Raw genomic sequence first — 25,047 nt, forward strand, 5'->3', positions numbered from 1 at the left:
TATGTTAAATACCCAGATTTTTATTTTTAAAAGCCAGTTATTTCATGGATCCAGGATAATATGCATCCTGATAAAGTTCCCTTGGCATTTGGAATTAAAATATCCCCACATCATCACACACCTTCCACCACACCTAGAGATTGGCATGGTTTTACTTCAGTTAGCCGAATACCTGGTTTGATTTGCATTGAAAGATGGTCTTATGGAAAGTACCCCATGCCAATCTCTAGGTGTGGTGGAAGGTGTGTGATGATGTGGGGATATTTTAATTTCAAAGGCCAAGGGAGCTTTATCAGGATGCATATTATCCTGGATCCATGAAATAACTGGCTTTTAAAAATAAAAATCTGCCTGACTCTTTGGGAATTTAACATAGGGGTGTCCTGACTTATGCACCCTGTATTTTAAGGAAAACCATTTATTTATTTATGATACATTATTCATTCACAAAGAAAATTTGTGTCTTTAAAGGTTGGAGTTTTCCTCATTTTTCTAATTAAGGCATAAAGATCAATATCCAAAAGATGATTTTTTTTATTCCTCTTTTTAGGCAACTTTAGCATGGGTGTCCAATCTTATTCACATCACTGTATTCCTTCTGATACGGTGAAAGAAAGCATTAGTAATTAAGAATAACTACCTTGTAGCGTTACCCTTACATGTTGACACTGATTTCAAACAAAAAGCTGCGGGTTCGCAACTCTGACAAGCTTCCATTGGCTATGCATACATCTTTCCCCCAATTAGTCAACCTTGGTTCACCCCTTCTCTCTGCGCCTGTAAGAAGAAAATTGACGCGATTTGAGGATGAGGAATTGTGGGACATTAGGAATGAGTTAAGTGAATCTAGGGTGAGTAAATATGTCACCGTGATTTATATGGCTCTTAATAAATCCAACTTTACACCGAGGAAAGCACTTATCCAATAAGATGGCAGACTCAGCCAAATGTAGCCAATCAGCCCTGGAAAAGCCTGGTTCATTCAATTGAGCTGAGGGAGTGATTTAATTGTGAAGTTATTGAGGCTAGCTGTTAGCTCTGAGTCTAGCAGGCATCCTGATTGTATGTCAGTGAGTGACTTGCTTGTTTCCTTCCACAATCCACTCATCCCACTCCTTGTCAAGCGAGTGCAGTGTGTGAAGCGGATTGCTAGTTGTCAAGCCTGTCTAATAGAAGTTATTGGAGCAAGCAGGCATCTTGCGCGTTCTCGCCTCACCAGTGTGAATATTGTCTCGCCGTGTTGCATCTGCTGGAATGTCAAGCAACTGAGAATGGTTTGAGTGAATCTGTTGGGATTCCAGATCGCTGAACAGGTGGGGCCTGATAACGTGCACTTTTCTGGAGTGATAGTTTCAGTGTTGGATGTGATCGTTGTGGCTGTGGGGCCTGTGGCAGGGTGTGTTTTTGTTGTTTAGCAAATGTAATACAACCACTGTCTCTGTTTCTCCCTTTCATCCAGTGTGGATCTGGTACACGCTCAGTTGAGAGTGTGTGAAGGTCGCAGTCTGCACGAGCTTGGCCTGAAACAGGATAAGATACGGATCAATGGCTATGCCATCCAGTGCCGTGTGACCACAGAGGACCCAGCACGTGGCTTCCAGCCTGACACGGGAAGACTGGAGGTAGGTTAACATCCTACATTCAACAGCTGAGCATCTCCCCTCAGCCATGCTTTCAGAGAGAAATGAGTATTTATTTTAAACCTTAAAGGGTTGGTTCACCAAAAAAAAATTCTGTCAGTAATTACTTTTATTTTAAACCTTAAAGGGTTGGTTCACCAAAAAAAAATTCTGTCAGTAATTACTTACCCTCATGTTGTTCTAACCCTGTAAGACTTTCGTTCATCTTCGGGACATAAATTAAGAAATTTTTGATTAAATCTGAGAGCAGTCTCAATCCTCTATAGGCTTCTATGTAATTGAAACTTTGCTTGAATCGGGTCTGTGTAAATCGAACACTGACTACCACAAACATGCCTATTTGTGCGCCCATGGGTGTGCTGGTCTGAAAACGAGGTGTGTACCGGTGCATTGTTTGCCATTTCAGGCATCTGAAATAGACTGCATCATTGACCAACAAAAACCTGGCCTAAAGTCAATGGCAGAGTTTTTTTATTGTTTGTTACTCCCAAAACACACCCATTACTCCTTAAAGCTACACTGTGTAACTCTTTTAGTTTATTCTTAGCTAAAAACACTTAATTCTTTCAAAAATATATGTGCTCATTAATGTATATTTACTTCGTTCAAGTAAAAAAGTATTCTTGTGAGTGTATAATATGCCATTGAAAATACATACGGGTAAAGGGTTCTAATGTCGGTCGCCATGTTGCCCCTCCATCTTGAAAGTACATTAGCTAGAGGGACATACCCGTTAATTCAAGCTTCGCCTTTCGCGTTTACGTTTGAGTTAACACTCATGGACGAGGTCGAACTGGAAGCCATGTTAATCTTGGACTACATTGGCCACCGTAGGAGCTAAAACGAAATCGGAATTGAGAGGAACAGAAACTAATATTCACTGGAAGGTCCTATACCTTTTCACCACTAGATGGGGGTAAAAATCACACAGTGTAGCTTTAAAGGTAGGGTATTGGCCCAAGTAGCACCTCATTTTGCAGTTCACGAGATCCAGGGGCAGGAGTTGGATCCACATCTAAGTGGTGGAGATGGGTAGGATTAGGGGTGGGGTTTGATTGACACATTTTCTGTCCAATAATTGTAGCTGCCGACCATTTTTCCCGTCATTGAACAAGCAAAAGTGGATTCAAACACGGCATAAGTGCCCTTGAGCCGGGTGCTTTAGACCATGCGCTTAGATCGTTAAAATAGGACCCTACCAGTCTGCAGCTGTGTTTTTCAGAAGTGTGTACCTGCATGTGGTGATATCGCAGGATTGTGAAATTGTCTGAGATGCTGTGGACAGAAACATTTACCTTTGAGGCTGTATGGAAATGATTCGCTTGTGAAATGTATAATTGAACAAATATTGATATCAGCTTTCCTGTGCCAAGTCATGGTTGAGCCGCCAGCCTCACATCTATCTGAACTTCTCACAGGCACAACACGTGTTGTTGATCCACACATGTGAGTCTGAGCAGTTATCTGGTTTTGTGCTGCAAGGTTAATCGAGGTTTCAGAGGGTCTCTGATCAAGATCTTACAGTCTAGATGCGTCTATATACATAGAGATGCTCCAAGGAGTCGACTAGCCCACAAACCACATGCTATAATCTACACTCTCATTGGTTCGACAACCCCTGTACTGTCCAGATTAGGGTTGGGTATCGATGCGCAGTTCCAATAGAGAACCGGTTCCGATGTAAACGGTAGTAATGAGGTAGTAATAAGAATTAATTTTGGTGCCTGACTTTTTTTTTTACCGCCTCCTGTAAAAGATCTCGTGGCACTAATGTTCCAATACATATAAATAAAACATCTCCAGTTAACCAGTAGAGCATCCATTTTGTTCATATGTTAAATAAAAGAGGATCTAGCGCTGAATTTATTTATTTATTTATTTTAATCAAGTGATCAGTTGCGTGGATACAGTAGCTATGTTTCAATCCACACGTTTTTTTTCCAAATTAAGTGATATCGAATGAAAAAAGCCTTATGGAAACAGTAAAATTCGATTGAATTTCATACATGGTGGGTGTCAACAAAGACAGATGTAAAGCAAAAAGAAATGCTTCAAAGGCAGTGGCGTAGGCAGAAATTTGTATTTTTGGGCGGGCCAGTGAAAAAGCGAGTGGGCCTATAGTTTTTAGCCCAAAAAGTGCCAGTGCCGCCCCGGCGCATTATTGGACCAAAGGGTTTCCGTCAGGTGTCTATGAATCACGATCTCCCAGAACTGTTTGGCCTTTCCACACCATAGGCCGCCTCCGTTGTCGGGCATTTACGTGCAATGCCCTCCGTTGTCGGGCGTTTAGCAGAAGCAATACAATCGTTTTTAAATCAATAAACTCCTTTTTAAATCATTATTTTGTCAAATTATTGATTTATTTGGTAGGTAGTCATGCAATAAGCGGGATAATGTATAGCGAGGGGGTTGTTATAGCTAATACAAACCCTTCAGGCTAATAACCGCCTTGCTATACATCATCCCTTACATATGTCATTATCAGCTGGCACATAAGCACTAGCAACAGTAGGCAAAACAAAGTCTAGCAAAACTTTGTTTGTTTGAAGTCAGTGCGAAAATGAAGGAAAAATTGTATTCACTTTAAAGCTGTTGGATGGAAACACACTTTCACAGATGATAACAGCAGCCGTTCTTCTTCGGGTAAGTCTAGTAGGCCTTTTTTAATGCCAACTGCAAATCTTGCATATCAAGTAGGCGAGCAAACACGTTGCCATTCAACAGCGAGTGTGACAATGTGTTCAAAAAGTTCCAACACTTCTTTATACGAGGCTATACTGTGCATGGGGTATGCTCAGTGTCAGATATTTCTCTGCTTAAAGTAAAAGTCATATGTAAATACAAAATGTTGATCTTAACTTCAGTGTTTTGTATCAGTAGCCTATTAAACGGCACATTTTTTTTTCATTTAATCAGAAATCTTTAAATCCTTACGTTAATATTGTATCCAGTTTGGCCCTGTAATTAAAAGGGTATTTATTTTTTGACAAAGTGTGTGTGGTTTTGTTTTCTTTTGTACCGATATAGGAACCGCTTAAGCAATGGAACCGTTAAAAAAATACAGAGTAGGTACTGGTATCGGATAAAACCCAATCAGTACCCAACCCTATTCCAGATGCATCTTCGATGCACCTTGCCTAGGCGAATTCTTTCTTTCATCCAGCCACAGGGTCTTGGCTGTATCAAAAGAGAACTGGATCACTCTGATAAGCATGTTCTTCCATTAGCTACCTTTAGAAAAGCGTTTGGCTCTCAGCTTCAAAGACTTGCGTGGACATCCTGTGATGTTGGAAGAATGTTTCCACTTAAGAGGGATGAGGATCCATACTGATGGAGAGATGAAGGGAGAGGGACGGGAGATGCAGAAAACTTGGGCGAAGTTTAAATGTGATTGTCTACCTATATGCTAGAGCTAAAAAGCAGAGGAAAACGAGCGAGGATTCTTTTAACAGTCTAAAAGTCTAAAAGAGAGACTATTAGATGGTTATAAGAGGGAAAAAGAGTTGTTGAGAATTTGAGCTTCCCTGATTTAGGAGACGAGAGCTTCAACATCAGCTTAGATGTAGTAGTGCAAGGGGTATGCATTGACCAATAATTTGGCTGAGAGTCTATAAAGGGTCTAAAATTAATACTCACCATGCGAGAAAAATTGGCTTTGATTAAATAAAAATTGATTAAAAAAATAAACTTTCCAGTTATTCTAACTTTATTAGGACATGCAAATAATACAGTATTCTAATAATGCAAATAAAAAAGCAGTATGCCAATAATTAAATTGTACGAATGGTGCTCTGACCCTTCTAATCATATTTCTACAGAAAATCTCTGTTGCAACTTATTGCCAATGTTGCAGTGTCTTGTGATTTTACATGAAAATGTCAAGGAATAATATTTTCTATAAATTGGTAAATATTGTATTTAATTATACATGTATATAAATGCATATATTGATTTAATATATCAATATATATATATATATATATATATATATATATATATATATATATATATAAATAAATTGTTATCTTGAGTTTTACTGTTGTAGTTTTTTTAATTAACTTGCCAATAGCAAATACATATATATTGGTATTTATCTGAATATTATAAAATAGCTTGAATACAGTGAGAGACAGTTTGGGGTTAGTAAGATTATTGAATATAATGAAATGTATTCAGAAAGGACACAATAAATTGAGCAAAATTGACAGTAAAGACATCTACAGTATAATGTTACAAAAGATTTCTATTTCAAATAAATGCTGTTCTTTTAAACTTCTTATCACAGGAATGCCATCACAGAAATATTTTTAAACAGGAAACAGTTGTCATAATAGGTATATCTGCACTTAAATGCAGATTTTTAAACTTATCCGCATTTAAACTTAATTTTTTTTTAAAGGATTTAGTTGATATTTCAATATTCCTGTGATGGCAAAGTTGAATTTTCAACTTGATCCAGGTCTAATTGGCAGTAAAAATAGGGTAAATGTTTAATGTGATCTGAAATAAAAAATAATGAAAAAAAGGAGAAACAGACATGGAGAAAGGTACTGCTTAGGTCTGTGATGAAAACCGCATCACCACAATATCGCATTAATGAGAAATTCGTCTATATTTAGGCCTATTTTTTTGCGCAGCATTTAGTGTGTAGCCTACAGTTCAAATAAAAAATTTTGTGTTCAACTATGCGTTTTAAAAACACAGCAAATGTTTTTCATTTTGCAATTTCAGGTTATATAAGGGAAAATGAATGGGGACAAAAGTACACGGGCATAATACGAGACACTTCTTTATTAAATTTATGAAATAAACAATAATTACAGGAATCCTGGATTCTAAACCTCAAATAAATGCCACAATCAAGACCTCGGAGCAAAAATGAGGGAGAAACCGCGAGATTTGTTGCTTCACCGCAGTTAGAAAAAATCCCATACCATTACAGCCCTACTGCTATGAAGGAATAATCAGCCACACGATAGATCTTCTCCCATTTCAGTATGTCAACACAAGTTCTCCTGTGAGCAGTGCAGTGGTGACTGATGTGAAAATAACATTGCAGGTAAAGAGAAAAGAGTCGCTGTCTCAATTCCTCTGTCTGCTTAGAAGTTTCTCCTCACTTTCTGACACGTCTGATGTCGTGCTTCTGAGGCAGATGAGGGCTGGCGGTGCACAGGTCGGCCAAGCTCTTGTTTTGCAGGGAAAATGAGTGCATAATGGGTAAAGTGAAGTGCCGGGATGAGAGCATGTAGGGAACAGGCACTGAGAGCTCTTCTGTGCTTTTGTTTCTATGGGATAAAAAAAAAAATATATGGCTGTTGTCTGAAGGGTGCTCTCTGTAATCAAATGAGAGCGAAGGAGAGGAGAAGGTAGAAGCATTTAGCATAACATGGTGCAGCAGAGAAAATATGTTCTGTATATGTGGCCAATTAAAATCTCATATCTGCTGCTCTAATTCTTGATATATGATGCTTGGATGATTTATACATGTAGTTTCAGATGTAAACCTTTATAGGGTTTGGGCTTTGAACGCAGAATTTATTGAAGCGTAGCTATGAAAAGATTGCAAGCCTCTTTGAATGGTGGTGGTACTCGTTCAATCCTCGTGTTGCAGGTTTGTGAGCAAGTGTTGGTTCATTAATGCTTCGTCTCTTGCTGGCGCGCTGAGAGAACATAATGCTGATGAAGAGAATCGAGCGATTTGCATTATCATAATAAACATAATTATGTTGTTGAATGTGCTGATGGTAAATACTGCTGTGGTGGAAATGGGAGTCCATAATTCACAAGAACAGTCACTCCATTTGATTTCTCTTTTGATGAATAGAATTTCAGTGTGCAGAAGTATTTGGTGATAGGTGTTCCCTTTGGTTTCTGGACTTTAGCTTCTACCCTCATTTATGTGACTGGCACTTTCCAAGAAGTGTGTGTGCATATTTATATTACAGAAATTGTTATAATTATAATACTAAATTATAGAACTACATTTTATATGTGGTATTATTTTCACTTTATTTTATGAGTTTTGTGGGTTTTTCAAAATATTTCTCAAAATGGGCAACGGGTTGCAGATTTAGCCTAAATGGTGTCACTCAGTCGGGCTGGTCTGGGACCTGTTTTTGATAATCTTGATTTCTGTTAAGTTAAGTATGCTGTCAAAAATAGGGACACAATTATGTTAACTTTTTAGGTGTCACAGTTGTAAAGAGTGTTGCAGTTAAAACAAATTGTTGCTCACAATCAAAGAGTTATTCCACCTCTGGAAAGATGAATGTGTATTTAAAATGGGTCATTTATGTTGAAGAAATGTGAAATTATTTTTGAATTTGTAGCTTTCTAATCTAGACTGAGAAAATCCAGAAAATGTATTTTTGGCTTATGTGGATGAAAGACAACAACTCCCAGAATGCACTTGCTTCACTGTCCTAGGAGGCCACGCCTACCGGTAACATCGCGCAGTAGGTAAACAACAAGTCTAGGCTAGTCTAGTGAGTCTCCGTGATGATTCTGCCCAAAAATGTGTTTGGAGATCGCCCAAAATGTCTGTGATTCGGCTTTTGAGTTCTAAAGTCGCCATTCATTATGTTTACTGTGGCGAGCGGGACGAGACTGAGGGCCGTGTGGAGAACGACGCGAGGCCGGTGGCGTGAGTACCGATGAACGACACCTGTAAGACATAAGTTACCTGTCTGTTATTTCTCATGGAGGAGTGGGAATTTTCTTAGCAATGTTTAAACGCACATCAACCGATCATTTTTTTTGCGTTCATGTAAACATTACATTCAGATTCACCAGATTCATCAGAATGAATTCAGTTAGATTGAAACAAAAGCTGTACATGTAAACAGTGCAGCTGAATCTGAATCTGAATCTGAAAAGCTGAATCCCGTATATCGACGGCCGGACATGTCTGGGAAAAAGAGGACGGTAACCCCTAATGTTACTACTCGGCTTTCTCCACAGAACAAGAGCCTGCTAGCTTAGCTTTCAAAAAAGATGGCTGACACTATGTGTAATCCCAATCCTCCATAATGCATCCGTCTGCGTATTCAGTACCTTCGTCCATATTTTCAAAAAGTTTCTGCCGATGAAATCAAACGCACTGGCACTGATCTGTGATTGGTCTGTTAGCGCATTAAGTCCAACCCCCTATGGGTGGGTTTGAAAGGGTGAAATCTAGTGCCTGTAGTCTTTACAGAAATCCCCCCCTCCTACAATGACGTAAAATTACTATTATTGCATCATTGTAGGAGGAAGTGAAAAGGGTAAATAGCAGATTTCTCTCGTTGCACGACCATTCTGGGTTTCTAACAATGGAAAGCTTAATGCAAATGGGTGGAGTGTCCCTTTAAATATTATGTTTTTGGTCGATTCGTGGTTTTTTACTACAAAATGTACCAAAACAATTTAATTACATATCTTCGATATAGGTGTTATGCGAGGAGGATACAGACATGTGATGTCTTTAAAAAGTAGCTACTTTTTTCATATAGGCTATTTTTAAGTTAGATAAGAGTTCATCTTGCATCACTAAGACTTCTCATTAAAAAATGGATTTGTGCCTTTAATACATGTACCCTAGCTTTGTATTTCCTCTAAATGCCTTCATATTGACGATAGGTTAATATAATACTGTCCCGCTCATGTTGAGCTTGGCCTCTAGCAAAGTTTAAATATTACTCGTTTGCAAAAGTCCACCAGCAGCCCTCTGGTCATTGTTCTCAGAGCTTCCAATTAAAGAAAACAAATGGATGAAATGCCATGCTGAAAAATTTCTGGGAAAGATTCATCCCTCCTAGGTAGATGTAAAGCATATGTTGATTTGTGTGGCATCGCCTCAGTGGCTCCGTGGGCATCTCTGGAGCAGATCTCCATGACCACAAGCCTTTCATCTTTCATCCTGCCTGCCAATAATACACACAGCTCCCTGAGAAAGAGCCATCTTGCGTCTTCCTTTATTAGAGAGGGAATGAGAAAATATTGTTTTCTACTCCAGATGGCTGGTGCGAGACTTGTCTCTTCTCGTTTATGTGACAAGTTCCTCTTTTGTCGATCTTAACTGATGATGGTGGATTTCCTCACCGCCCTTCACCCAAGGTAGACTATACCGACACTAGCGTTCCCTCGCCGCAGCTCTGTAGCAGTCTGCTGCGGTCTTATTCGGAGATGCAAACTGCCTCCGCCGCCACACCATTTGAAAGAACATGTCACATTGCCAAGCTGTCATTTCCAGACATGTGCGCATGGAGACGCCTCGGGACTGGGTGTTAGTGTGGAGGTTGCATTGGTATTCTGAAAACAGCAGCAGTGTCACAGGCCATTTACAAACATTATTGGAGATGTGGCAAACCCCCCAAGAATGACGAGTGGAGTGTAGATGCGTCTGAAGACATGCTTTTTGTCACTACCTGATGTTTGAAATAATATGATACACGCATTCAATGTGCTACAGGCTCTAAGTTCAATACAGATGACTAGTCAAATTCACTGTTCATTGTTGAACGGTGTTAATAAACTGTTAGCAGTTAACTAACCTTCTTCAATAAGATGGTTTACCTGAAAATGAAAATAGTCATAATTTATTCGTCCTTATGTTGTTCCAAACCTGTTTGACATTCTGTCTTCTGTGGAACACAATAGAAAATGTTTTGAAGTACATAATTTGACCCTTTTTGACTTCCATTTGTATTAGCAAAAAAATGTGAGAATTTGTAAAAAAAAAAAAAATAATAATAATAAATTGTTGAACGTTGTTAATAAACTGTTAGCATTTAACTAACCTTCTTCAATGAGATGGTTTACCTGAAAAAGAAAATTGTCATAATTTATTCGCCCTTATGTTGTTCCAAACCTGTATGACATTTTGTCTTCTATGAAACACAAAAGAAAATGTTTTGAAGTACATATTTTGACCCTTTCGACTTCCATTTGTATTAGCAAAAAAATGTGAGAATTTGTAAAAAAAAATGGAAAAAAAAAAAAATATATATATATATATATATATATATATATATAAAGTGTGTGTGTATATATATATATATATATATATATATATATATATATATATATATATTATAAAAAAATATATATATTACAAATAAATATATATAAATGTACTTTTTTGTTACATAGAAATTAAATTAAAGTCTGGGATGATTATAAGGGTGAGAATATGATTGACAGAATTTTCATTTTTTGGTAAACTATCCATTTAAATATCCTCTGGGGCTTAAGGAGTATCATGGGAGTTAAGCATAACAATCATTTTGGGTATTGGTTCAACCTGCCCTGCCGTGCAAAATAAATACTTCATTTCGGCTACAGGCTCTTTGCAATATTCAGTTCAGTGCAGCGCTGATGAACAGTGATTTATATAGGACCTTAGAGGGACACTTAAAGCTCATAAGACTGGAAATGGATCCAACAGGAGTTCTGAAGCTTCAGGCATCTAGCTAAAGACCGGCTGATTGTTCAGCAACACTACTGGCGTGGTGCTCAATGGTCTAAAATGCTCTATACTAACACTCAAACACGATGTAATGAGGTGGAGCTGTTTTGGCTGCCTCAGGGTCTGTAAGTCTCACAATTATTAACAAATTCCTAATTGATCAAACTTCAAAGACAGAATATGGGTAAACTTTTTAAACGGTTTACAGTAACAACGCACTTCTAAATCAATTGCAGACTATTAGTTTATAGTTAGTTTATTAACTAGCTAATTCATAGATAGACTACACAAATAGTGAGTGAGTTCTTCATTCATTTTCATTGTAATTAACAAAATTGTTATTGTTTAATTAGCTCATATGTAGAGTTAGAAAATGCTTTAACAACTTATGAACCATATATACAGTAGTTATCACTTTACATTAGGTCACGGAAAATCTGAAAATGTCATTAAGCGCTTTAATCCAGCCTTTATTGGACATTAATTACATTATTATTTAGAGTTCCTTAAAATGTTGTAATATAACAAAGTTGCTTTTTATCTAAAACCACTGTTATTCATTATTTTGACTGGTCAAGATGAAACCTTGGTGTTGGAGCCTTGAAATTCAGATGATGCCAATAAGGTTTATCTTCTCCTCTCTCCTTGTTCGATAATAATGACCATCTACCCTGTGTAGCATCTAAACTGAGCAGCAGAATCCCTTTGAGATTGATTGATTCAACTGAGCTGCCTTTAAGTGAAGAGTTGTTGCCATATCCCCCCAAATGTGTTTACGAATTCATCTGATCCTGAAGAACCTGAGATTTCCAGTACGGCCTTTAGACATCTGCACGGCTGTGGGAGACCGATGTCTTGACGTTAAATCGTGGCCATTGAGAATAACTCCATGAGCAGTTTGCTGCAAGTAAAGAGCTGCTTTTTCTTTGAGGCTTTTCCCCCTTTTGCTCTTGTCAGCAGTTAATGGCTCATGGGCACTAAAACCCTTCCAGCTTTATAACACCACCAAGAGTAACACAACTAAATCTAGCACAAAGCGAAATTCAATACCTCAGGCAGGTATACGGTGCGTGGTCTCATGTGCCACGTGTGTGTAGAGACACTCGCACAGATATGTGTACAAGAAAAGGTTTTTGAGGGATCACGTCCGCTGATTCCTGGTTAGCCTGAAGCATTTCTCTGGGTGTGGACGCCTGCAAGATTTCTTAATTATACTAGTTTGACCTCCAATGCACTGTCTGCACCCTTGAGTTGCCTCAGTCACTCCTCAGTACTTTCTCTCTTTTATGTGGAGCAGTTTGTCACGTCCATACCAATAAGAAACAGCTGATGACTTCTACATATAAAATGGCATGGAGATTTCTTCCTGCAGGTTTTATCATAATCAGATGTAGTTGGGTCCAGAAAGTACTTGGACACTTAAGCCTAACTTAAAAAAGGCATTTATTCGGTGTGTTAAGGTAATGTGAAGAGATTTAGTATGAAAGCTAAAATGCGTCTGCTTGTGACAAGAAACGGAATAAGCTGGTGTTAGAACTTTGTATATAAAGGCAAGACTCTATTGTATCCTTTTTTGAGTTAATTGGATGATGAAAAGAGGCCGTTTCATAACAGATTTTTTATTTTGATTACACTTACAAAGATATAATTGCAAAAAAAAAAAAAAAATATATATATATATATATATATATATATATGAAGAGTTCAGATGCAAAAGCCTCTAAGTGCCATTTGAAATTTTCTTCTAGAATGATGATTTATCAAGCTTGTATATTTAAGTTCAGTGATTTCACTTAAATGGCAATGATAATTACCTATTAATTGTTATTTAAGTGAAATTACTGAACTTAAATATACAAGTTTGATAAATCATCATTAAAGAAGAAAATTTCGAATGGTATTTAGAGGCTTTTGCATCTGAACTCTTTATATATATATATATATATATATATATAATACGCATTGAAGACTTGGAAGTAAACGCCCACTGCTGTGAGTGGATAACAGTTTTGCATATTATAATGAGTTTCAACTCACTCGTCGGTGCACGTGGGGGAAATTGTTTTGAAAACGTCCAACGTTGTAAAATGGCAACCGGAATGATTCGCCCATACATGTTCGAACCAGAGTCTGATCCCGAATCGCAGGAAATGAACCAAGAACACCTCAAATACAGCGTGGTAAGTTATTGTTAATTGTTTATGCAACTTTTAATGCATCTTATTGCTTGGTAGCTTGATCCGGTTTGTCATCATGAGGGAGGCCTATGTTATTTAGCTATGCGTGTAATGCGCGAATCAGTGGGCCGTGCCGTGTTGAAGTAAGTGTTGATCTTCTTCTGCGGGGGTGGTCGTCATAGTTCCCCCCCTTTGAAAAACGAGTCGTTTGCTGAGGCTGGTGTCAATAAAAGCTTTTATTGGACTAACAAGAATGGTTTCAATTCTGAAACTTACAGGTTATTCTTATAATATGATTGATGACCTCTTAGATGTCAAAAGGAAAATTTGATTTCTCAGTTCACCCCTTTAAGCACAACAAGAACAGGTTTGTGTAAATACTTAAATTTAATGTCGATTTCTGTGTTTTTGGGAAGATGGGATTATAAAACTTTGGAAAATCTGGCTTTTAGCTTTTCAAATAGTAAATTGTTTTTGCCCTTTAAGCGCGTTGGCTGCAATATTCATATCTCAGCTACATAAGATGAAAGTGTCTCAAAGCCTCTGGTGCCCGCTCTTCTCCGATGTCTTGGCGTGATGCTGGTTTGGGAACAACAGGTGTTTCTGGGATTCTGGGAGTAATGTGGTGTACATGCTGTGCTCCATCTTCCAATACCGCTGGAATGCTTTTGACCTGTGTTTATCTCAGTAGGTTTAACTGATGAGGTTATTTTCAGCACTTATTTGACATTCAAAGATATTTCCAGATATCATTTTCTTAGCTGGCTTTCTTGCTCTTAAAGGTGCAGTGTGTGATTTTTAGCGGCATGTAGCGTTTCAGTTGCGAGTTGTACTGAGGGCTCAGCCCTCCCTTTCGTAGAAGCTACGCTGGCTAAAATGGGACAAACATGTCATCTGGTAGATGAACATTGAATTGCATCAGGCGGGAAGGGAACAAACTGTGGGCATTCTGAGGATGAGATTATATAAGTAATCAGACCACTGAATACAGTTTTTTGGTTCACGTTATTAATTTTGAGAAAAATGCTGGCTTTGATCATGCCGGAAATAATGAGGAGTAAAGAGTAAATGTAATTTATCTGATCTATGTGGAGACAAATTGGATGCATCCAGTGGAAGCAAGCAGTTCATGTGAAGCTCTAAATCTTAAATCCCTCATTGTTACCCTATAATTACCTTGTTTTTCCCCTCTTTTAAATGCATTCTATTTCTATTGATCTAAAATTCAGTCTCATAATTTTTTTTTTGGTCTTCATGTACAACAGGGAAATGTATTTTCATCTGGTGACAAGTGTATTTCGTCCGTCTTCCTCTTTGAAGCTACTTAAAATTCTCTGTACGTCTTCATCCATTTCCCTGTATTTTCCAAAACATCTCAGCAGATTACCTTGGGTGGGCAGCCTGTCATACAGCGGATATTTTGTGTCCTCGGGTAATACGTTTGTTGAGACCTCCATTTCTTCGGTTCCGTCGTGCCATCACCTCGCTGAAACAGTATATTTCAGTCTCCCCCTGAAATGAAATTGAAAATTTTCCATTTACGGAATTGTGTTGAAATGAACATGACTTCCTCTTCGTCTGCTCTCCTTTCCTGAAGGGAGGCCCAATAGGTAGGGCTGGGATTTAATCATGATTGGCATTTTATTCCTTATATAATATGCTGAAAAATCAGTCCATTTGTGGAGGTAATGAAATCTTTCTTTCTGGCACATCCTAAGATTTTCTTTTCCTTACTTCTTCGTTTTCCCCGCAGCTCCTATCTGTTAACCCTCCCTCCCCATCCTCCTGGTGTTGTTTATTTTCCTTCCCTTCTATTACTCGTTTCTCCCGCCGCTTCTTGGGTCTACTTGTGTTTGTGCTTTCTAATTTTCAATTTAGGTTTGTGCTTTTTTTTGTCTGTTTTTTTTTCTTCTCTCTCCACCTCCAATCTGAAACATTTCTTGTTTTCCCCTCCACAATCTTTCTCCCATTCTTTACGTTTTTGTTTGTAACATATATTGTAGTTTCATTTTGTGAGTGGTTCTCCTACATATCACTGTTTCAGTATTTGTAATTTTACATTATCTTTCTCTCTCTCTCATTTTTTTTCTTTTAATTTAATTTCTCCTCTTGTTGCAATTACTCTTTTGCTCTCTTTTCAGTTCTGAGTTAGCACACCATGTTTATTTTTTCTTTGCTTTCCAAGTCAAAATCCATTTCTTCCTCTCTTTTTGCTTTACTGTTTTGTGGCTTTGTAAAGCCGGGCTGGATTGGCCCAAAATGAGGCGTCCAATCAGCGGTTGAAGGTTACTCTGCGTATTGCTTGTCTTTCCTTTTACGCAACACAACAAGATTTAATGGAACACAATTTCTTATGTATTTTCTTATTTCATCTGACTCCATAAATGAAAAGGGTTTTAATGATATCTGGGTATCATTAAAGTAAATTAATATTTGATTATTCTTTTAAACCTGCTTGGATCAGGGAACTATATCACTCTGCGGTCCTTCTAAAGGCTGCACGACACACTTCGTCAGGTCCAGTCATCATATCAGAGGTAAATTGACTAAATATCTAGGATCTGCCATATATACACGTCTTTGATTATGTACGTGTCTCCTTGGACGCCTCCTCTAGAAGTTAAATCAGTGAATTACCTTAGTAGGGATGATTGACCACCATGAAAGATGCAGCCGATCAACTTGACTTCTCTTAAAATGGCTTCAGGTCAAACCCATGGTCGGGACTACACACATTTATCTAAAGTAATCATTAACTTAAAACAGAGGATCTAGACACACCCAAACCTATGTAGATCAAACCAGCGTTTGCTGATACTAGTCGGCAATAGCTTGTCTCCTTATTCAAGTACACTTAAAATGATAGCGGATATTAGCCATCGCTAAAACTGACTAAAAAGATATAATATACGAATCCGATAATCTCAGAGTCAGTCAAACGTTTACAATTTATTGACCAGGCAATGAAGCAATAATTCAAAATCTAATTCATGAAATCATCTGTTAATCATATCAGAAAAATTCAGAAATTGAGGAATTATGAGGAATTAAATTATGACCTGGCAGCGAAAATTACTCACAGCGGTTTTGTGGGCACTGGGCAGTCAACCTACAGACTCCTCAAACTTTTCTGCTCCTTTTCCTTATAAACCCAGATATTCAATATTCTTACCAAATAGTGTTGTCTGCTATTATAATTAGATTTTGGTTCCCTGTTGAGGGATTCACACTGTGAGATCAGAATTTGTACTTGAAAGTGTACTGGAGGTATGAGGGGTCAGTCAAACATATTGGCACCAGCCTTACAGCTGTGTAGTCCAAATGGAATATAACAACCCGTCAGAACATCTCAGTAACATAGCAATGTCTTCGCAACTACACGGAGTAGCTGGTGAGTTGGTGATGAGATATTTTGGGCAATGAGGAACACAGTAGCAACCACCCTTAGCAATGTACCAACAGCCAATCAGTGTACCTTAAGCCTAGTTCACACTACGTGATTTTAAGCCCGATTTAAGCCCGATTTGCAAATCGTTGAGTCGCCGACAAGTCAGGGTGTTATCGCGTGCAAATCACGGGCGATTAGCGGACGATTAACGCTCGCCAATCCGTTAGTGTGAAAGAGCCAACAACGCATCAAAGACAGCTCGCAGACACTTCGCAGACAGGTCACCGAGCTCAGAAAAATATCTAGCATGCTAGATATCTCGAGCAGTCGCGCGACTCAATCTCAGTGATGTCATGAGTACAGCCAATCATAGCAACGCATGAGTTGAGGACACCAGGTAAATCTTACTTTTTCTTTTTTGCATTTTTTTTTTCTCAGAGCAGATCGTCGAGCAAACAGTGTGCAGCACTAGTTTCTGTCTGACGTCCATATTCGCGTGTTGTGTTCTTCTCTGCAGTTTCGTGTCATTTCTGGTTCGTTTTATTGCGTGGTTTTTCGTTACAAAACATGGTTTCTAGACCAGATAGAATCGTGTTGTTGTCAACTCGTTATTTGTTTGATTATTTTCAGGATTTAGACCGTACTATAGTACTGAAACAGCTCTCATTGAGTCACAAATGATATGCTCTTATCATCCGATCGTGGTTGTATCTCTATGTAGTGCGTTGTTAACTCGTGCAGTGAGTTACCTCCTGTTGTGGATCAATCACGTTGTGTTGTGTGGTGTGAACAGCTAAACAACTTGAACACTCATGATTTCACTGAGAGCAAGTCATGTAGTGTGAACTGCACAGTTCAGCCCGACATTTTAAAATCATGTAGTGTGAACTAGGCATTAAAGGTGCAATGTGTAATATTGACAACTAGTGGTTGAAATGGGTACTGCAGTCCAAATTCAAAATATTGGAGAGTTGTTACCCCAACCCCCTTTTCATTAGACTCGACGCACACGCTAGTTGCCAGTTTGAGAACATGCAACACAAATGAGCACAACGGAAGGCGACGAGCCTTACACTTTAAGTTCCACGTTGTAATATGCCCTTTGAACATGGAGCATTTTAAATGCGATACAGAGGCTTTTTATGTTGGGTAGAATCTGCGATCTCTGACCTAGTTTGTTTGCTCGTTTCCATGGCTACAGTGCGTTTTCCGCCAACTGGCAATTCAGGTATCGGAATACTGTTGGGTAAATAGGCAGTGCGTGGGATCACACTGACAAACAAAAACAAACATTCCGACACGGAATGCACATTGCAAAGTACAATAACTGGCTCAGAGAAACGAGTATGTAAACTTAAATATCAGCAAACATATATTATGTGTTTTTTGTGTGTGTGCTTTAGTACAGTAAAAAAAACCTGACATACAGCGCCTTTAACAATTGCATACTGTAGAAATGTCATGGTAACCACACATAAAAACACACATTGTGCCGGTGGGTTTTGTCTCCCAAGGGTGGGCTGTTTTTGCTTAGTGAACGGTCCCCTTGCAACCACACAGAACACATTTGCTATATAATGTAAACATTTTTTTGCCTCCGTCCCTCCTTTTGGACTAACATTTTCCTCATTGTACATCAAAAGGGTGTTTAAAATTCTGAGTGGAGGTGTGATGATGTGCTCCAATGAGCGTGATGTTTCATTGCTCTTGCATTTCAGGTCCCATTTCCACTGTGTCGCATCTTTTTTTCATGACCTCTGCGAATGTGTAATTCTGAAGCTGCTCATAAACTGTCAGCACTCGTCTCTAAGGACATGTCCACAGCGTGAACTGTGTGCCTTACGCCAGCGCGATGGCGGGATAATGGAGGAGAGTCAAAGAGGGGTGGGGTTTTCCCTTGATGCTCTAATTGCTCGGAGGCAGTCACAGCTGGTTTGGACTGTTGCCATGTCACTGTGATTTGTTTGGTCTGTGAGAGCTTGAAAGAATCAGGGTCCAGTTTTTTTGTTGGGAATGGAAATGCCAAATGTTTGTTTTCAAGCGTGTGACTCAGTTAAACTAAACACGCTCAGTTTGCAGCTGAAAGAGCTTGTGTAAGCGGTGCAAAACAAGCTCATCCTTAACTAAAACATTTGATATTTTCTAATAATGCATTTAAAATCAGATGTTTATCCTCAGCTCAATGTTGGTGATCTACAACCTCACGTACAATTGCAGGAATCACATTAATTTTTCACTTCATAGCATCAAATCCAGCTCATCCTCTGTCTTAGGAGAAACATTAAGTCCTCGTGATTGAAGCGGGGCAAACTTCTCCTCTGCTGCTTGAGACTGCTTTGAACGAGCGCTCTTTAGTCATACCTTGGAGGCTCTGGAGGTCACGACCCTTTCAATGCTCTGTGCTTACTCCCTTACAGATGAGGCCGACAGGACCGTGTAATGTATTTTTCAGCACAGTGAAACTCGCACATACTCCTTTTGGACTTGTCAAAGCGCTGGTGTGTTTCTTCTTGACCCCCCTCTTGGGAAAACAAGCTAGCATGACCAAAAAAAAAACAAAAAAAACGGGCATAATGGTAAATGGATGCTGGGTGTAGTCAAATGTTTATAAGGGTTAGAACTGAGAAGTCTAATAAAACAGTGTTTGTAAATCAGTTTGTTTGGATTATTTATCTCTATGAATTGGTTCAAAGACATATGGATATTTACACATTTTTTTAATTTTTCTTTTTGCATTCGTCACATATGGATTAATGGATACTATTCCAAATAAATGTTTGTTGTTTTTTAAAGAAATTGACATTTCTATTCACCAAGGACACATTAAATCAATCTGTGACACAAATTTGTTTTTACAAAAAAAAGACTTGTATGTAAAATAAATGCTGTTCTGTTAATCAAAGAACCATGAATAATACACTCATAAAAATGCTGGGTCGTTTTAACCCAACTTTGGGTCAAATATGGACAAATCCAAATGTTGGGTTAAAAATGCAATTAAAAAATGTAACCCAATGGCTGTGTTTATCCATATTTGACCCAAAGTTGGGTTAAAAAACCCCAGCATTTACGGGTATGGTTAAATACCCGTAAAAAAACCCAATACAGGTATGGTTAGGGTCAGGTGTGGTGGTATTGGGTAGGTTAAAGGGTTAGTCCACCCAAAAACTGAAAATTATTAATAATGACTCACCCACATTTCGTTCCAAGCCCATAAGACCTCCGTTCAATGTTTAATAAAGTCATAATTTTTGTTATTTTTGGACCAAAATGTATTTTGGATGCTAACAAACCCACTGATGGCACAGACTACTTTAATGATGTCTTTATTTCCTTTCTGGACAAGGCCACTATACCGTACATACATTTTCAATGGAGGGACAGAAAACTCTCAGGCTAAATCTAAAACATCTTAAACTGTGTTCCGAAGATGAACGGAGGTCTTACGGCCTTGGAACGACATGAGGATGAGTCATTAATAAAAATTTTCATTTTTGGATGAACTATCCCTTTAAGGTGTAAGGGAAGGTCATGGGAAGCTGTAACTACATGCAGGTATTTTAAAAATATAAGTACAATGTAAAAAACATACATGTACACTAATTTCAATTTAAGTACATACTACTTAAAGCCACTTAATATAAAGTTGGACCAGAATAGCACAGATATTAAATATCTGCCATTTTTATTTTCATGTTTCTGCCAATAACTAAGTATATAATAGTAGTTCAAGTAGAGTTGAGGGTGTTCTAGTTTTTTTTTTCCCCCCCAATGGGCTACAATAATTAGTGTTTGCCTCGCAGTGGGATGCTGGGCAGACCTCAGGACAGACATGTGTAGTTAAGCACCGCAGAATAAAGATGCTAACATAGACTCCGGGTAAACAGATCTGAGGCTGTTGGGGGAACGGGGGAGGTGAAGTGACCTACTTAAGAGAGAAGGGATGCTGTGTAAACACGAGGGAAAGAAGGGGTGGGTAGGAAAAGACCAGAATGGCAGGTGACAATTTTGATTTTTCCCACTTGTCGTAGCAACTTGAGAGGGCAAGTAATGCGCATGGATCACTGTGCTGAACGTGCTCCGTGAATTTATACACATGTATGTGCATATCCCACGTTGCACCAGCATTGCCAGATCACGACATTTCACACCTCTGATTCGATCTCCAGATGGAGTGAGAGACATGTGCCCAAGCGCACACACCTGCACACTGATGAGCAGGAGCCTGTGGCATTACTCACTGTAATGTGGAAATGTCAGTGCACACAAAAGCGCATCTGCAGCTCTCACACAGACTGCATATACCCTGATAGATTTTTGTCTCACCAGGCAACCAGTGCCCTTTCTTCAGGTCACATCCAGTAGGTCTGTGCCTCACCTCTTATTCTCTTGAGTCTGCCCCTTCTAGTCATACTTGACTTCTGCCATTGAATACTAAGCCAGGAGTGATGGACTGACTCTTAGAAAAAAAAAAAAAGGTACAAAAGCTGTCACTGGGGCTGTACCTTTTCAAAAGGTACACTTTTGTACCTAATGGGTGCATATTCGTACCTTAATGGTACATTTTAGGTGCTAATGTGTACCATTAAGGTACCAACATGCACAAAAGTGTACCTTTTGAAAAGGTACAGCCCCAGTGACAGCTTTTGTACCTTTTTTCTGAGAGTTTCAGTCAGGTTTTTTTTTTTTTTTAAAGAAATCTCTTATCTCTTATTTTTTTTTTTTTAAAAGTTGTAACATTATGAATATCTTTACTACCGCATTTTATTAAGTTTGATGCCTCCTTGCTAAAAAGTATTCGCTTGTTTAAAAACTGGAAACCGTAGTATAAAATTATAAGAATTAATTCTAACACCGTGCACTGAAAAAAATAATATGCTTTATCTAATCAATAAAATTGTGGCAACATATTACAAGCAATATTATTAATTAAATTGTACAAATTAGAATTAATTCGAATATTAACTATTACTCAATTCTAATTTGTTCAATTTAATAAATAATATTGCTTGTAATCTGTTGCCACAATTTTATTGATTAGATAAAGCATATTCATTTTTACAGTGTGTCCTAACTACACGCGACGCGATAAAATTCCAGTGACGGCAAGTGTGTTTGTCCACACTAGACGCGACGTGACTGTGACACGCCACACGCCAATCAAAAATCACAGCCATTCAGAACAGCGTGTGGGCGGAGTCTCTCTGTGAAAGCGCACTGCTGGCCCGCATTCGCATTGGAAATGGGTAAGGACATAATCAAATCAAGAAATAACATTATTAAAAATCTAAACATTAACAAAATATACTCATTGACTAATGAAGTGCAGTTGTATGTTTGCATAGAATTCGTTTTGATCGCGATATTATATGCCTTCAAAATCTGAGGTAAATTATCCGTTATCGCTTTTGGCACAGTGACCTATGTGTACTCATAACCAGTGTAATTTCTTCATATGACAATCAGTTTATTCGATCCATCCCGTCGCTTTATTATGGATGGAAGTTTTTTTTTTTCCTGATGTCTTTGTGGAATTTGTGGGATTTATCGTAGAGAATTGAATGCCTTTGAACTTCGACAATCAGTTCCTCGTCGTCCATGTTTGATTAAATATTTATGACATGCAGAACTTCCATCCAATGAGATCTCTGTGTGGGGGGATCTGTCAGCCGTGACGTCGCAGAAATAGGAACCGTTTCTAAATTAGAAACTTCGCTTGTCGCCGTCGCGTCTGGTTAGGACAAAAACTCTGATTAACATGGAAAAGATACCTTTTATCGCATGTTGCGGCGTCGCGTGTAGTTTGGACACGGTGTAATTGTATCATATCTTGTAGTTGATATCTTTAGTAGTTATAGAATGTATATTCATAAAGATCAATAGCTTTAATGTACTGCAATTAACCACTTTTTGTTAGTAGCTTATTGTGTTAAAGTAGTTAAACTTTAAATTAATTAGTATCTTGGCAAGCTAAAGCTTCAAAGTAGCTTCTCCAACGCTCCAGTACTCTGGGATTGAGTTCACTTTAAATTCCAGTCACCACTCTTTCTAAAAATGATTTGTGATTTTTCTAGCCCACTATGCTATACTGTCCTCCACCTGTTCTGCTGCTATCTGTCTATGCTACAAATCAAACATGATCTGTGATGAATGATATAAAATCACCGTACATTACACGTCCAGTTAATCAAGTCAGTAAGATCAAACTCTCAGGTTTGTGATATTATCGTAACATTTTTTAACATTTGACCACTGAAAACTTTATCTAAGTTGTTGAAATTTACCTAAAGTACAACCTTTCAAACTAAATTAGATTCTTTCTTTTTTTTTTTTTTAAAGGAGCAATTTTGATTAGGTTGACATGCTCAAAGACACGATCTTCCATGCGTCAAATTTCATATCCCCTCCGAGATAAAACAATCGGGTGAGCGTTTCTCGCTCGTCTCCCTCCTGGGTTCCTGTGATGGTTTTCTGCCTGTTAGAGCATGCAGGGTTGCTAGGAGCTCCGAAACTGTGGGGATCTCTTTCCCTCTATTAGCATTTTTCTCTTGCCATCTCTGAAACTCTACCCTTCGTCTGCTGAAATAACTTTCTCCTGCTCTGTCTCCCTGTTGTTCATTTTCCTGCCTGAGTTTCATGAAGTTACTCTAATAAAAGTCTATAGATATGTTCCAGTCGCCCAACAGTCCCCTGCAAAGACTTGCAGTGTATTTGAACACCTTAAGCAAGATTCCACATCATATAAAGTTTATATGTTTAGTCATTATTCGCCACTATAGAAGTATAATCGGTTCAGTATTGTTGTCTTTGAGTGTTTCAATGTATTATTTTAACAGTCAAGCATGTTATTTGAAATATGAATTTTTTCGAAAAATGCATAAACAACCAGACTTGATGTGTGATTTTATTTTAGCTAATAGTATGCTGATATAAGCAAACAGAAATCATGCTATTTGTTGCTATTGTAAAGGTTTTACGGTAAACAGTGTTTCATGTGCCTTTAATGTTGTAAACATCAAGCTGAAGATCAGACCTTAGCAGTTAAGTAGCATATGTATTAAATACAAAAAATCCTTATAAAACATTGCAAACAATCATTTAGCACTTGCAATAGGGGTTTTGGGTATGAAAAATCTTTTTTTTTTTTTTTAAATACATACAGCACCATTTATAATGATTAAGGACAGATTTTTATTTATTTTAAAAATTTGTACAATAAAAATGGTAATATTGTGAAATCTTAGACAAACTGGATCGAGCTACAGAGCAATACAAAATATCGTGCAGTGCCTGGTTGTGGAAGAAGACAGTCGCTGCATAAGCGTTCTCTGGATTCCAATAGGACTGCATGGTTAAACTATTTTTAATGACGTTCCAGCTAATGAGGGTAAAACATTGTCCGTCTGTTTGCTTCATTTCACTGAGGATTGTTTTGTAAATTTGCGGACCGATTAAGAGTAAAGAACGGTGCTGTGCCGTCTATATTGGATCCAACAGGAATGGTGCAACACACGGACTCTGGGTTGAACATGTAGGGGCGAATCATTCAGGTTGACATTTTACAACATTGGAAGTTTTCAAAACAATTTCTCCCATGTGCGCTGACGAGTGAGTTGAAACTCATTATAATATGCAAAACTGTTATCCACTCACAGCAGTGGGCGTCTACTTCCAAGTCCTCAGTGCGAGACACCCATAAAAACCGAGCATTTTTGAGCTAGGCTCAAAACTAGGGTAGAAAATAGCCTATTACTTGTTTTTGAATGTAAAAACCAAGCGAACGTCATAACCTCAGACAACAATATAATACAATTTTCATACCCAGTTCATGACCCCTTTAAATATACTTGTTGAGTAAAAGTAATCGTTTCTTTTTAAACAGAAAAAACCCAAAACAGACTCTGTTTGTATTTTTTACACCTGTATATTATGTCACCATACCCAGAATCCTGATGTGTTGTCTGTTTAATAATATTGCACTGTTCCAAACGATTTTTTGTTGTTGTCGATCATCTACGCAGGCCCTAGTCTATGTGAATCAGAAAGCAGCTCAAAGTTTCCCTCCTCCTTTTTGTCTCTCAGCATGGCAGGTAGAAGCTTGTAATTGTATTTAAAACTCTCATTTGACTCAAGCCCCTGGTGGTGAAGAAGACAAGCATCAGTTTCGGCATCCATTTGAGCCTTTATTCAAAGCTTCATAATTACCACCAGCGAGGAAAAAAAAACAAGATGAGAGAGAAAGAACAAAGAGAGAGAATAAGACTGACCCATGCAGAGCTTTGGCTTGCCTTCCTTCCTTCCTTTTCAGATCTCTTTTTGTCACACACTTCCTCCAGAAGTCTCGCTGTGACCCAGATCAGTGGCGCTTCAACAGAAATCCTGTCCTAAAGCATCTGT

At 38.3% G+C, this 25,047-nt stretch overlaps 1 protein-coding gene across 2 annotated transcripts in view; it reads left to right on the plus strand.

Annotated features, from left to right (window-relative positions):
* The window catches only part of pcxa (pyruvate carboxylase a), a 114,964-nt gene that overhangs the window by 34,438 nt on the left and 55,479 nt on the right, over window positions 1-25,047 (plus strand). For both annotated transcript variants that reach the window (XM_089123757.1, XM_039694009.2), the window contains exon 9: window positions 1,460-1,622. In XM_089123757.1, the coding sequence (XP_088979883.1) occupies window positions 1,460-1,622 (163 nt within the window). The remainder of the gene's footprint in view (window positions 1-1,459; window positions 1,623-25,047) is intronic.

The sequence above is a fragment of the Pimephales promelas genome, chromosome 19, assembly GCF_988280905.1.
Source record: "Pimephales promelas chromosome 19, fPimPro1.hap1.1, whole genome shotgun sequence".
NCBI lineage: Eukaryota > Metazoa > Chordata > Actinopteri > Cypriniformes > Leuciscidae > Pimephales > Pimephales promelas.